The sequence below is a fragment of the Callospermophilus lateralis genome, chromosome 13 (genome assembly GCF_048772815.1).
Source record: "Callospermophilus lateralis isolate mCalLat2 chromosome 13, mCalLat2.hap1, whole genome shotgun sequence".
NCBI classification, from domain to species: Eukaryota; Metazoa; Chordata; class Mammalia; order Rodentia; family Sciuridae; genus Callospermophilus; species Callospermophilus lateralis.
The window spans coordinates 105,643,276-105,657,819 of record NC_135317.1 but is presented as its reverse complement, the minus strand read 5'-3'; the positions used below and the strand labels follow the sequence as shown (position 1 = coordinate 105,657,819).

At 45.6% G+C, this 14,544-nt stretch overlaps 1 protein-coding gene across 2 annotated transcripts in view; it reads right to left on the bottom strand.

Moving 5' to 3' along the window:
* Scyl3 (SCY1 like pseudokinase 3) overlaps nucleotides 1–14,544 on the bottom strand; it is a 32,884-nt gene that overhangs the window by 5,173 nt on the left and 13,167 nt on the right. For both annotated transcript variants that reach the window (XM_076831909.1, XM_076831908.1), the window contains exons 4-11: nucleotides 13,724–13,837; nucleotides 11,746–11,802; nucleotides 10,332–10,434; nucleotides 9,129–9,240; nucleotides 6,504–6,581; nucleotides 5,091–5,230; nucleotides 3,444–3,628; nucleotides 26–197 (exon numbers count right to left, since the gene is read on the bottom strand). In XM_076831909.1, the coding sequence (XP_076688024.1) occupies nucleotides 26–197; nucleotides 3,444–3,628; nucleotides 5,091–5,230; nucleotides 6,504–6,581; nucleotides 9,129–9,240; nucleotides 10,332–10,434; nucleotides 11,746–11,802; nucleotides 13,724–13,837 (961 nt within the window). The remainder of the gene's footprint in view (nucleotides 1–25; nucleotides 198–3,443; nucleotides 3,629–5,090; nucleotides 5,231–6,503; nucleotides 6,582–9,128; nucleotides 9,241–10,331; nucleotides 10,435–11,745; nucleotides 11,803–13,723; nucleotides 13,838–14,544) is intronic.

Sequence of the window (14,544 nt, the reverse complement as noted above, 5' to 3'; positions counted from 1 at the left end):
AGCTAGACTTTTCAATCATTCTTACCTTGTGGGGAAAGGTCAACAGTTTTTGTAAAACTTGGGGCAGTACGCTTGAAGATCTTGGTTCTTTCTCCTCCCACAACCACTTCTGGTCCAAGTAGAGAGACTAGCACTGCGAGGCTATGAAGAGTAATTGACACAATGGAATCGCTGGTGTCACGCAGGCCCAGTAACACCTATGAGGCAATGAGGAAAGGAGTGTAGATGACCACAGAATCTGTCTTTCCTCTCTGTAGCCAAGCAACTGGGCTGCGCTCAGAATGTGCTTGCTCAGATGAACCAGACATACTTGCACGCCTACAATCCTAGCAACTCAGGAAGCTGAGGCAGGAGGATTGCAAGTTTGAGGCCAGGCTTGGCAACTTAATGAGGCCTAAAGGCTTATTGAGAACCTGTCTCAAAACATCAAAAGAGGGCTGGAAATGTGGCTCAGTGGTTAAGCACCCCTGGCTTCAGACCCCAGTGCTTCACCTGCAAAACTAAATAAAAATAAAATCAAAACAAAGTTAAATAACATTAGAAACCAACACAAAATTACTCCATTAAATTGCTACAAAAGCAATTTTAAGTATTAACTGTTCACCTCTGAACTCAACTCACTGCAGAAACTGACGCTCTGGCTGGCCATGTGCTGCCGAGCACACTCAGAACCACCCACCTTGGGCACTTCATAGTCCATTCCTGGTCCTTGCCCCTCTTCCCAGCTCTACACATCCAGGGGTGGAACCTTGGACATCTTTGTATATGACACAGATAACACCTGCCCCCAAAATGAGCTAATATTTTTAATATTTATTTTTTAGTTATAGTTGGACACAATACCTTCATTTATTTTTATGTGGTGCTGAGGACTGAACCCAGGGCCTCGCATGTGCTACGTGAGCACTTTACTGCTGAGCCACAACCCCAGCCCCTCTTGCCTGGTAATTTAAGCTGGAATGTGGAGAAACTGGTTACCTCTGTGGTTAAAATGAGGACAGTAACCTGGAAGTTACAGGACAACCACACTTGACCATATGCACCCCAGGACAATGAAAGCTGGTCTTCAGAGCATTTTCAAAAGTGAAAGATGCAAAAAGAAAGAAAAAAAGTGGGGCCCACACAGCAGTCCACTTACGTAGCCCAACGTCCTTTCACTAAATTCCTTTTACTTTGGTTGGTTTAACATGGATTTTGGTTATTTGCAATCCAAAGCATCTTAACTAAAACAACCACGTGCAGATATCAGGAGAGGTTTTGCCCTACAAGAGGAGGACCTGCAAAGCATCTGTGCCGACCAGACACAAGGCAGGTTTGGGCATCAGCAGTGCTGGGTTCCAGACCCAAGTCTGCGGCCCAGGGGATCACAGGTTTCCAGCAGGACTAGCAAGACACACCAGGCACTTCTCTAGGCAGGCCGCAGAGCTGAACTAGAGCTTGTGTCTGTGCATCTGAGCGCAAGACTGGTGCTGTGATCACACAATCACCCAAGCCCCAGACCCATCCTCCTCACACCTCTCCATCCAGTGGGAACCAGAGTCCTGCCCCTCCACCTTCTGTGCCCTCCGTGTCTGCTGCCACATTGCCCCCGTCCTGCCCTCTCTCAGATGACTATTCCAACAGCTTCCCAGCTCATCTCCCTTCACGGTCCACTTGCACCTGCTACCAAAGTGAACTCTCCAACACTCAGAAAGCGTCCCAGCCATTCTCCTGCAGCGGAAGCAGTGTTCTAGACATGAGAGCTTCTGTCGTCTTTTGCTTGCCGAACACCTGCTCACATTCCTACCACAGCCCAATCTAAGGCCTAGGACAAATCTATTCCAGAGCTAGAAATCTTCCAGACACCCTTTATCTTCCAGCTACCTGCAGGTATGAACACAGGTGCTAGGCTATGGTAACCAAGCTCCCCAGTGACCCACAGTGAAGGACTTCTGTGACTCACTTTAACCAGGAGGATGTGGCATAAATGACTTCTGTTAGCCAAGAACAGACATGAAATAAGTCCCCCTTCCTTACTAGAAGAGCCATGTGGAAATGTCATACGGAGGGACAGGGCCTGTGACTGAGAGTTCGTACACTGAGAGAAAGGTCCAGCTTCCAAAACCCCCGCTAGCCTAGCCTTCACCCTCCTCTCCCAGGTCACAGACCATCCTGAATGTGTCAGCCTGGGGGGCCCAGATGACTGAAGCCCGTGGCTGACATCATGGGGATCTCTGGAGAGCCCTGTCAACCCCTAAGAATCAAGAGGATTAATAAAATGAATCATCGTTTTAGGTACCATCTTTGGAGGTGCTGTGATACACAGCGACAGACAACTGAAACATCCTTCTTGCTTATCAGATCCTGGAACACGGGGAGTGTTAATCTCAGAAAAATTATTTGAGAGATACCATGGAATTGGTATCTTTAATTTTTTTTTAAGCCTTGTGCTGGGTCGAAAAGCACCCCTATAAATTCATAACTATATAGAATGTGATTTGTAAAGGAAGTTATAGTGGGTCAGGTGTCCTTCTGATAGATTGCTGACCTTTTCAGAAGGCAAATCTGGGACACAGAGCAGCTAGGTGACAACAGGCAGGATGGAGCAATGTGCCCGCAAGCCAACTGCTGAGCACTGCCAGGAACATCTCAGCTCCCAAGGGGCAGAGGAGGATCCTCGCCCACAGTCTGCAGAGGCCGGGTCCTGCCGGCAGCCTGGTTTCAGACTCTGGGACAGCGAGCTGGCTGCGCTGCTGTGGCTGTCACCATGCAGGCCGGGTGAGCTGTTACAGCAGCCACAGGGAATTGGTACAAGCTTGGACCCTTGGGTGGGCAGATAATAAGGTTCCCTGGTGGTGATAAGCAGTCTGAAAACCACCGACAGGAATACTCTCATGTTCTCTACACTAATAATAATTATGTTACAATAACTTGTGGACAATCATAGTTTATGCTCCCCAAATAATTCTTGTTCATTTTCTCCAAAAAATAAAGTAGCAAACAATTAGTTTCTCCCACATTAAGACCAAGTATGAGCCAGGTGTGGTAGTGCACACCTATAACCCTAGTTACTTGGGAGGATGAGGCAGGAAGAGCACAAGTTCAAGGCCAATCTTGGCAACTTAATGAGTCTGTCTCAAAAAAAAAAAAAAAAAAAAAAAAGGCCCAGGAATGTAGCTAGTGGTAGCAGTACAGCACCCTGGTTCAATCCCCAGTACAGCCGAACAGACGGGCCAACAGGCCAAGGCTCCAGGACCTCCTGTGCGAGGGGAAGGGAACGCGGTTTTAATTCAGCCGTCAGCGTTCCAGGAGACCCGCGCACCAAGCTGCTGCCTCCAAGGCTTTCTAAGCAGACACCGCAAACCCTCTTTTTCCTTCCAGCCCCCAGATGAGCCGCACCCCTGGCCCGCTCCCTCTCACGGCCTAGGGAAGGCTCTGGCCCTATGGCCGGCCTGGTCTCTGACCTGCGGCAGGACGACTTTCTTGAGCTGCTCCTGAGTGAAGTGCTCCACGTAGGCCTCGATGTGAGACAGCAGCACCAGCCGCACGTGCTCCTCGTGAACCTGGAACAGCTGAAGCAGCACGGGGATCACCCGCGCCTGGAACAGGGCTGGCGAGAGCAAGCAAGGCGTGTCTCCCCGTGCATTATCTACCCCCAAAAGTGGAGGTTACAGGTGAGAAAGTAAATGGTTTCAGTGCAGAGTCCTGAACATAGTTCATAAACAGCCCAGAACACAGGTACTAAGTACTCTTCTCAATTCTTAGGCCCACGCCAAAGAAGGGCTCTTCTATCGACCTAAAACCACTCCAGGTTTAACTGTGGAAATGTTTCTGAAAGAGTGGAGAGCACACTTCACAACACACAGAAAGCCTGTATTTCAACAGGATTCTGAATGAGCAACTTGATAAATTTATGTTCAATCAGTGAGGAATTTCTCATACTAGATCAGATCAGGGACATATCATATCATTGCGATTATATTTGCAAAATTAGAAGCAGTTAAGTGCTGCCAAGAGCTTTGATCTAGTATGGCAGTGGTGAGAACAGTTATCAAACAGGAATGCGGAGGACCATCGGGGGCCTTTCAGTGGGTATGCCCATTTCCTGACTCAGTCCGGCCCAGAGCAACAGGCAAACAGATGAGCGTTCAAAAGAAGCAATGAGGGCTGGGGATGTGGCTCAAGCAGTAGTGCGCTCGCCTGGCGTGCGTGTGGCCCAGGTTCGATCCTCAGCACCACATACAAAAAAAAACAAAGATGTTGTGTCCGCCGAAAACTGAAAAATAAATATTAAAAATATTCTGTCTCTCTCTCTCTCTTCGCCTCTTAAAAAAAAAAAAAAAAAAAAGAAGCAATGAAGTGATTCAGAGGTTCACCCTGTCTGAGATCCACCAAGTAATAGAATGAAAGAGCTAAGAAGGACAATCCAAGGTTTGAAGGAATGACACTGAATAAGAGATACAAAAGAATGACATTGAATAAGAGATACAAAAAGATAAAACAACTTCCCACCACACTGGGTTTAACATAATTTGTTGAACTGAAATTGTTTAAGAAAATTAATTTTTAAAGTAGGTCCCAGTTAAAAAATTCTGTAGTATAAAATTAATGCTGCATTCCTAACCTGATGTGTTACCCCTTTTAGTGCTATAAAGTTATAACGTTTCAAAGCAATAATTCCATTCCACATTCAGGAAAAAACCTGCAGCCAAGCAGTAAACTGAGCTCAGTGATTTTCAGCCTCCTCACTGAAAATGGAAAACAAACAGGTTGCTCTGGAAAGTCAGGGGTGCAGGCCTAAGTGACTCAGAGCAAATGCGACAGTTCTTTGCAGGTACACACCTTACCTTAGACCTTCCCCAGGGTGTCCCACCTGAGTCCCATGTGTCTACATCTTTAACTACCACACCATCAACCTGACCCTTGGGGAAGGTGCTCCATGTTTATCCTGTGGGCTTTGGTATCCAGGTTTGAGTTAAAGTTACATAGAAGCCAACAACTGCTCTCTACTTTTAGAACCAACATTGAACTAAACCATTCAGTAATTTCACTTTGCTCCAAAATGGACCAATAGCCACGAAACTTATTGATCACATTGAAAAAGAATTCACCTTTTTTGGGGCCAAGCAGATGAGGAAGAAAACTCTTGACAGCTACAGGCTCTGCAAACACCAACTGATTCAGCAGAAGAGGTACCAACCTCGAAGCTATTAATTCCTCTGACAAGCAGCTGACTCTATCCAGCAGAAATCTGAGGACAAAAAAGCAAAGAAAAGCCTGGGAAATTAATGGCGACACTCTATCAACTGTCCTGCACAGGTGAGCTCCACGTGGCCTCCCTCCCACTTCTACCAAAGTGGTGCACTTCAAGAGGTAGCTGGGAAAGGTGAGGGGAGCGGGGCAGTGGCCAGGATCCTGAGACACATGCAGTAGGTGTGACCATGGCCAGCCAGCTGCCACACTATTCACCAAGCTAGGGAGCTCTCGCAACAGATTACCCCTTATAATGAAGTGATAAGTGGCCAAAGTGTCCCCCAGGTCCCCTGACAGCCAGAGGCTTCCTAGATACAGATACTTTCTCAGATTTAAAAAATGCAAGATATTCCATTATCTAAAGTTTTCACAGTAAACAAAAATGCAGGCTTTTATTTCTAACCTTGTTGATTAAAACATACATAAAAGCATTCTATTGAGAAATAAGACAGATAGCAACAGGGATAATATCCCTCCTCATAACCACCCTTAACAGGTAACCTTGCCTCCATCTTTTTAGAAGCAAGCCCCCTCACGCGAGTCCCCGGTGTCTACATCTGTAACTTCCACACCATCAACCTGACCCTTCAGACCCCCACACCAACACAGACGGCGGGGTGTACCCACCCTCACCCCCACCTCCTCCCAAGGCCACCCCGCCCAGCCTCTGCCCCAGCATCCCCTTCTCACCTCTCTTCCATCCCTAGAAAGCCCTTCCTTGACACTGGCTCTTTCAGTGTGACAGCCACCCTTCTCGCTACGTTCCTGGGAGGTCTCACCCAGGGTCCACCTAATGCTCTCACCCCTCCATGGACCCAGTGCCCGATGCACACAATACTCAGACTGTGTGTGGACACTCCTGCCATGATGAACAAGAGCTGCCTCCTGTCTATCCTGGCCTTGGACTCTGCCCTCCAGCAGGGCAGCTGCCTGCTTCCCACAGGAGTCACCCTGGGTCTTGCCCTGGTGCCTGCTTTCCTGCGGCCCCATCTGAACAGCATTCCTGGAGCACCTGCTCCCGTCCTGGTTCGCGCAGCTCCCGCCAAGCTCTCCCGCTGTACTCGCCCCCTGTATAAGCACTAGCAGGCGGGTATCCGTTTCCCTCACCAGGCCACTCCCCCAGGGCCTCGAAGAATGCCAGGCATGTAGAAGTGTTCAATAATGTTCTGAAATAAACCAAATGGCAGCCTCACCTTCTCCAGATCTCCTCAAGTGATTACAGGGACTAAATCTAAGTTACTAAATTTAAGGTCTCAATTTCCTGAACTTACTTGAAGAATTCAGTTTTCTCCTCTTCACTCTTCAATGTTAAGCTTTTCAAGAAATTTACAACTTCTAGAAAATCATTTCTAAATGCCAAAAAGAAAAAAAAATGCAGGACAATAGATTAGAGTAGGCATGTTAAATATTGAAGCCATAACCAAAGACTGCACCATTATAATTTTCAACAAAGAAACATTCTCTATGCCATTTAAAAGATTCCAAGTGGCTTATGAGACAAAGACTATGGGAATCTAATATTTTAAGAACATGAGAGATCTGTAAAGAGGATATAAACGATACAAACGCACATATGCTAACAGGCTTAATGGTCTTAAGTCACAATCATCCTCCAAGTTTTTTTCTAACAGGATATTGTGAAATGAAATGTCCCGGAAGAAATGACATTATCATTACAAAATATGTGTTGATTCCCAATTCTCCTCTAATGAAGTAAAACCATGAAAGAGGACTGACTGGGAAAAGTGGGATTTCTGTAAAAGTCAGGAAGCTTTTCATTTTTCTTGCTATAAGTTAGTCTTTTTTTTTTTTTCCCGGGGGGGGGGGTGGGGGGTAAGGCAGGGTCAGTTTCTTATGTAGTTTCCAGAGCCCCAAAGCTATGGACCCTGGGCTCCAAGGAAGTGTTGCTCACATCTGCCCTGTGGACAGTGGCCCAGGGCTTGAGCACAGCAGGCAGAGCAGGCCTGGTGGGCACAACTGCCAATGGCCTCCAAATCTGGCTTACTCATACACTGGACTTCAAACAGCCCAGGGTTAGGGCACCACCCCCAGGCAGCTGATAGCCCATATATAACTCCTGAGTTCCCCCAAACTGAATTACTAATAGCCCACTATTCACCAAAAGCCTTAGTGATAGCATAAATAACACATATTTTGTACATCATAAGTATTATATATGGTGGAAACACGTAAGAACGTTGAGATCACCTTTACTATAGTACGCAATTTGGTAGAGATGAACTGCTCATATTGAGGTCAGTCTCACAAGTCACTTCAGGCAGGTGAACCTCACAGGCTCACTGCAACAGCACAAGGAGGTGACATGCAGTCGTTGGAGGGACGGTATGTCCTGTGGTTGGTTTCATGATTTAACGTTGCATCTTTTTAGCTGCTTACATCTCAACCGCAAGTGGCACCATTATATGGTCTGTGTGCAGGTTTCAACACATTTCAACTCTTATCACAGATTTGTGTGTGTTTCATGGTAGTAAAAGACACAACAGACTACCTAAGTGTATTACACTGATTATGACACACCTCTTTCTTGATTTTTCTCAACATTTCTAGGCTAAAGTTCACCTGTAAAGTTTTTTTCACACTGTCAAAACTTTCTGCCCTGCAAATAAAGAACCCACGTGTAAGGAGATCACAACCTTGCAAACACACGTGTCCAAGGGCCAACTGTTTTTACTCCAGCTCCTGAGCAGAGGGCACTCAAATGTCTCAACCAAATCCAAGAACTAGGCCACCCTTCAGGCGGGGCAGGGCCCTGCCTCCTGACAGACCTCCCCACTCTGGGCACAGGGCTGGTTTCTTGGCTTTCTTCTCCCTCTCTAACAGGCAATTTTAAATAAAGAACTCATATTACACACAGTGATGGGAGACTCTGTTTAATGTGAAGGGTTTTTAACAGGATATTGTTAATCACACAGTGATGGGAGACTCTGTTTAATGTGAAGGGTTATTCTTTGTAAGGACTTTAATATCAAAGGAAATAAAGAATTCCTAATAATCATTAAATACTTACAATAATCATAAATAATAATCATGGAAGTACTGTGGCTAAAAGACTCATAAAGGTGAATATACCTTTTGTATTTTTCAATTAAAAAAAATGAAAGAAAAAAAAAACTCAATGGTAAAGGTTTTGAACAGTGTCTCTGAAACAGGACAAAGAATCCCAATAACCACACATACACTTATTTACTCGTGTTCTACTCCCTAGTACTACCTAGGGTAACTCTCCCCCTCCCCCTGCTTTTCCCCACCTCCCTAACTGCAAACACAAAAGGATACATAAGTTTCAAAACCAACAAAGTTAGCTTTGCTAATAAAAGCTATGAGCATGGAACTGACTTGGTAAGTTCTATAGTCTTGGAAATAAAAACGAAGGACATATAATTAAAACAAACCTTGAAGAGAAGTTCAAAAACACTTCTGAATCCAGAAAACGATTAAGTTACATTGTACTCCTCCCTCTAAACGAACTTTCTTGTTCTTCCACACATATTACTGAAGAGAGAAATCTTCTGCCTAAAGAAAAATGAACTCACACCCCTCCCAATAGGAAAAATTCAAAATAACCGATTCTCATCACTCATACGATGAAGCAGAACAGGGAGGCCACGTCTGTTAACTGCTTCAGTCGACTTGGAGCTGGGAGCTGCTGGACACAGGCATGCTTCTTCATGACCAAGCCTGCACCTCCGTGGCAACCAAGAATTTCTAAACTTTCCGTCTTTGATGGGAACCTGCCGGATCCAACTTCTCCCTCTTTTCTCCTGTGAACACTAGTCAGTCTCCCAATAATCAGCAGCATCAGGGACTGCTTCCTCTGGTCCTCCCAGCTCTCAGCCCCCAGCCACGGCGGCAGTGGGACGCGCCGAGGCCCTCACCTGAAGAAGTCGTGGGACAGTAAGGTGCAGAGCGCCGGCCGACACTGAGGGATGGGATGCAGCACAGTTGAGTGCAAGGTCTGCTGGAAGCTGGAGAGCACGTCCGCTGAAACTGAAATCCAGAGCGACAGTTAGTCCAGCCTTCGCCCTCCTCAGGGCCTCTACGGCTGCAGACTGGTGAGACCAAAGCCACCTGTAAAAGCCCAGACAAACAGAGCCCGGCTGTCGCTGAACCGCTTCCTGCTGCTTCAAGCCCAGGTCCTGGCACGTGTAGAGCCAGCCTGCCAACACAGCCAAGCCAGGCCAAGCGCCTCCCCTCCCACGCCTCCCATTTCCTGGCTGTTCCGCTCAGGTCCAGGAAGTGAGTAAGTAGCAGGTGGGAGGGGCTTTCTCAACCAGGGTTCCTCATCCACAGGACACAACTGTTTGAATGATTATTTTCAATTCTTCCAAGGATGGCACAAACTGTCCCCACGCTAGGGGCATGGGAGAGTAGTTAGTTTCCTGAACACAGTGGATGCCTTGTTGTTCAAGTATTCAGACTAGGACAATTTAGGGCTAAGAGGTGACATCCAAAGCCTAGCAGAAGAAGTGACATCAGCACTGCAGAAGGCTTGGCAAGTGACACCAAGGCCAGAAGGGGGCCCGCATGGCATGTACCTCCGTAAACTCGCTGGAGAGTGACGTAGGCCGCCAAGCATGCCATGAAAGAATGGAGACAGACAACCGAAAACCATGCCTTTAATAGCCTGGGCCTCAGGAGGCCATCAAAGGAAAGAGCAGTGGACAAATTACAGCAAGAAAAAATAAACCAAAAAACTCCTGAAAGACCAAAAACTGCTAAGCCTGACAAGAAAATAGTTTTGAGTCTTACTCTATAATTCAGACTACTATATCTTAATCATTATGGCATTTATTTACTTATTGGCTGGCTCACTAAAATATTATTTTCAATAAGGTTATCACAGGAGACTGAAAGCTATAGTTCAAAGTGCTTCCTACTTAAAATTCTTTTCACTACTGATACTAATGAAATGCAAAGCTTGTTTCCATATTGCTGTTGATACTTGCTCTAAACAAATTACACAGTAAGCAACAGGTCCCTTGCTATGATCAAAGACTGAAGTCCCTCGAGTTCTACGCTGGGCAGGCCTGCATTACTTTCTTACTTAGTCAGTGGACGCAGTATTAACTCCAACTCACCCTGTCCACGTAAGACTGTGAGCAAGCCTTCCACCAGTGTTCCAAACGAGTAGGCATCCCGGGCATGTCCGTGGGACTCCGGGAGAGGGCTGAACTCTGGAGACTAGAAGCAGTAAAGACTTTTAAAACTAGAGCATTATAAACTATTCCTAACTCTCTCCCATGTTTGCATTTATTACACTCAAATCTAATTTCACAGTACCACACACTCAGTTATAGCTTTAAAAACTATTAGTATACCATATAAAAAATGTTGATCATCTGTAACAATCAGGGAAATGCAATCCAAACTACACTGACATTTCATCTCACTCAGAAGTCATCAAGAATACCAATAATAAGCTAGGCACAGGGGCACACACCTATAATCCCAGCAAGGGGAGGGTATTGGGGAGTGAAACTGATCAAGCAATGTGGTCATGTAGGTGTGAATATGCCACAACGAAACACGCCATTCTGTGTAAATGAGATGTACCAATAAAAAAACAGCAGGACTTAATACTGGAAAAAAATTTTAAAAAATGATTAGCAAATGAAATTTATCAAAGATTTTTAAAATATGAAATAGGATCAAAAAGAAAATAAAAAGATCACAACATAATATGTGTTTGTGGCTTTCAAAAACATATTTAAAAGTTATGTTTTAAAAGTTAATAAAAGTTAATATGTAAAAGTTAATCTTACAATGTAGTGTGCACACATAATACAGTATGCATATAAACACACACATAATGAAAACGAGTTTCACAAAACAATACTAAGATGCCTAGTAATGATTTCTTTCACTCTATTTTTTACTTTTTTCAAAATACTGTCCAAGACATCCTTAAACTATCTTAAAACCCACAAATCACCAGTTTGAAAAACACCAGGGTATGCCATGAGTAAACCTGATTTATGTTAAGTCTAAGGTCCATATTAAGTTTATACTTGGTTTGTATTTCCTATAAAGCACACTAACATGTCTTTAGGGATTAATGTCATTTATAGTGGTTACAAGAACAAACTTACAGAGGGCATCTGCTTTTGAATTTATCTGTGAATAGAATCTTTCTTCACCAGAACCAGGTATTAATAACCACTCTGTACACATCCTGGAATCCCAAGCAAGGGCCAGCGAGACAGACGGATGCAAAGACAGGGCTGATGCAAAGGAAAGGGCCAGCCTGACCTCACGGCTCCCGTCAAGTACAAAGCCAGTGTGCTTTGGATATGACATCCCCTGTTCACACTGGGGGCGCTCCACCTCTAAACAGTACCACAGGACCTATACAGCCAAAACCTGTAAGCTGGCTCCCCGAAGCTCAAGGCTAAAGGAATCACGAGGCATCCATAATTTAATAAAGGCCTGGGAGAAGTTTCCCGCTCAGCTGCACAAGCAGGCCTTCATCACATCCGACGCATATCATCTTACCATCTCTTCAGGAGGGATAGACGCTGGGTCTCTGACTGCCTGAATACTCCTCAGAAACTAGACAGAAAAATAAATCAAGAAAAGCAGTTCTTACGCATTTGGCAAAGCAACCTTTTAAACCTATTTATAAAAGCCGTGAGCAATAGAAACAGCAGCAATGAAACCTTTCCATCACTGTCACATATCCAATATGCAAATTTAAAACTTCCTGATCAAAAAATGTAAAGCAGTACTTGGCATGGAGCAATTCTTAGTGAACATAAAAGTCAGTCCCCTTTCTCTGCCTTCCAGCTGGTTCACACACACCCCATGCTGCTGAGAGGCATCTGTGCATCTGATTTCCTTATACAGAAATTAGAAATACTTCTTTCTCTTCCTGCATAGACATTAAGAAGTAAAAGGCTCTTCAGCTGTTGGTGACGGTGTGCATCTGTAGTCCCACTACTCAGGAAGCTGGGAAGAGGACTGCCTGAGTCCACAAGTTTGAGGCCAGACTGGGTAACACAGTAAGACCCCGTTTAAAAAAAAAAAAAAAAAGGCTTTTCAGCACAGGATACATCGCTTATCAATCTTGTCTTTGTCACTAAATCAGGTGAAAGTCTTGTTGCACATGAAACTTTATAAGCTATGGAAACAAAACTAACATCTATAGAATGAGCATATTCATTCACCTAATCAAAGAAGGGCTTTTATCCAATAAACACCATCTAGGGCACTAGGAATACAAAGGACAGCCACAAATTCCCTGCCCCCAACCACATGCTCACAGCCTAGAAGGTACATCAGGGATTTCAGTAAGTGAAGCACAGGATTTTTGTAGGGTAGGACAACGCCCGGAGGAAGGATTCACAGAGAGGAGACTCAAGCAAGATCTTGGATGAGCTGGCACTTTTCAGGGAGTTCAGGGGAAGAAAGGCAGCCTGGTAACAGAATGGCAGAACAAGCAAGAAGAGAGTGAGGCGAACAGCCAGTGCAGCAGCCCGGCTTCGAGACAGAGTGCGAGCAGAGCAGGAGCACTCCAAGTGCTGAGTGGAGCTGAGGCGGGCTGGGAAGACTGTGGAGGGCCTGTGCACCACCCCAAGAAGCTCCTTCTGTGGGACGAACCCACAGGACCGCGTGCTGCCTGCCATGCTAACTACAGGAGGGAGACTTTAGAGAAGGCAGCCATCACCAAGAGGGATGACTCAGGCAGTACTGCATTTGACTGATCAAGAGTCCAGGAAGGTGCCCACCAGACTAGGCCGAGCTGAGCGCCAGACAGCACGCAGGAAAACACTGAAAGCTAGACTGAGCCACCGTGTCAGCAGGAGGATCGGGATGGGAGTGGTTTTCACTTTTTTTTAGAGAGAGTAAGTCCATCAGAAACATGCAAATGGTGAAAAGAAGAAATAAAATAGAAAAACAGTCCAGTTCTAAAAAGAACTGCAGGTGGATCTGTCGAACAAAACCACCGGCTATACCCCAGGAGCAGCAGCCCAGCCACCAGGAGTTAAGATGCACAAGTCCCAACTTGGACACACCGTATGTTCAGGGAGCACCCCTGAATGCCTAACGTGAGACAGGCACTCGGCCAGGTGCAGGTAGAAAGGTAAGGTCAGAGGAGCTACCCTCAGGAGGCTCAGCTGCTGGGCAGGATCAGACACACAAAGGCAGTTTCAACACGAAGCAGTGAATGGCATGATCAAAGGAAGTGCTGCACTGCAGCTCAGGAGCAGAAAGGCAAGCGGTTAATTAAAACGTCTGAACAAAACCATTTCACCTCCCTCATTCTCAGGTTCCTCATCTATAACACGAGAAGAGTATAAGACCCCTAGTGCTTCCTGGAGGGATAAAACCCTACAACTCCATGAACATGGGCATCCACAAAGTTCAAGTCTCCAGACCAGCATGGCGCTGACCCTGGGGGGCAGTGCCAGGGCAAGAACACACAGAGGATGCCACCAGTGCTCAGGGGAAAGAGGCCTACTACCTGGCTTACCTCGGGAGTGGCCTGAGGAACTTTACACACAGTTTCCATTCCTCCTAGCTTCCAGTGCCCATCTTCACTCACAAACACAGATGATAAGCAGACATTGTTGTGTGTGAGGTGTCCCTGGAAAAAAAAGAACAGGAAGAAGACTGCCACTCCAACTTTGAAGAAGTCGTCTTTAAAAAAACTACTAGTTACCAAAAAAAGATTATGACAAGATCTTCCCACTTGTGGACTGATATCAGAAACTACGCTTCCAGGAACGACCAAGGGAATGAGGTCAGAAGAAGCGGAGATGCCCTGGGGAGGCTCCTGGCCCCTCCCTGCCTGCTGAGCAGGAGAAGGAAGACACCCAGCCAGCGCAGGCCAGTCACGCCCCACCTGGAAATCCGGACCCAGGCGTCCCTAAACAGGAATCCACCAGTCCTGTGGCCTAGCTCACTTGCACCAGGGCCTTTAAAGATAAAATTTATCTTTGCCCTCATAGGTTATTTTATTCATTTTCTGCTCTAAATTCTTTCTTACCTATATTCTATCATGAACCCAGATCCACTTCACCTGAAATCTTATCAGTAAGCATTAAAAAAATTCTGCCTGAAGAAGAAGAAAAGGGAATGAGAAGGACCAGCAGAAATGCCCCACAGACCACAGAAGAGTCGATTTTAAAACTATAAAAAATAGTTCAGTCAAATAAGAGGAAGGGAGAAAGTGAGAACAGGGTTTGAGTATTTAAGTATTTTCCTAACCAGAAATCATTTCAGTAGATGGAAGAACTCTTTAAATTTTCTAACCATGAGATCAAATTTGTACATATTTTTATACAGAACACT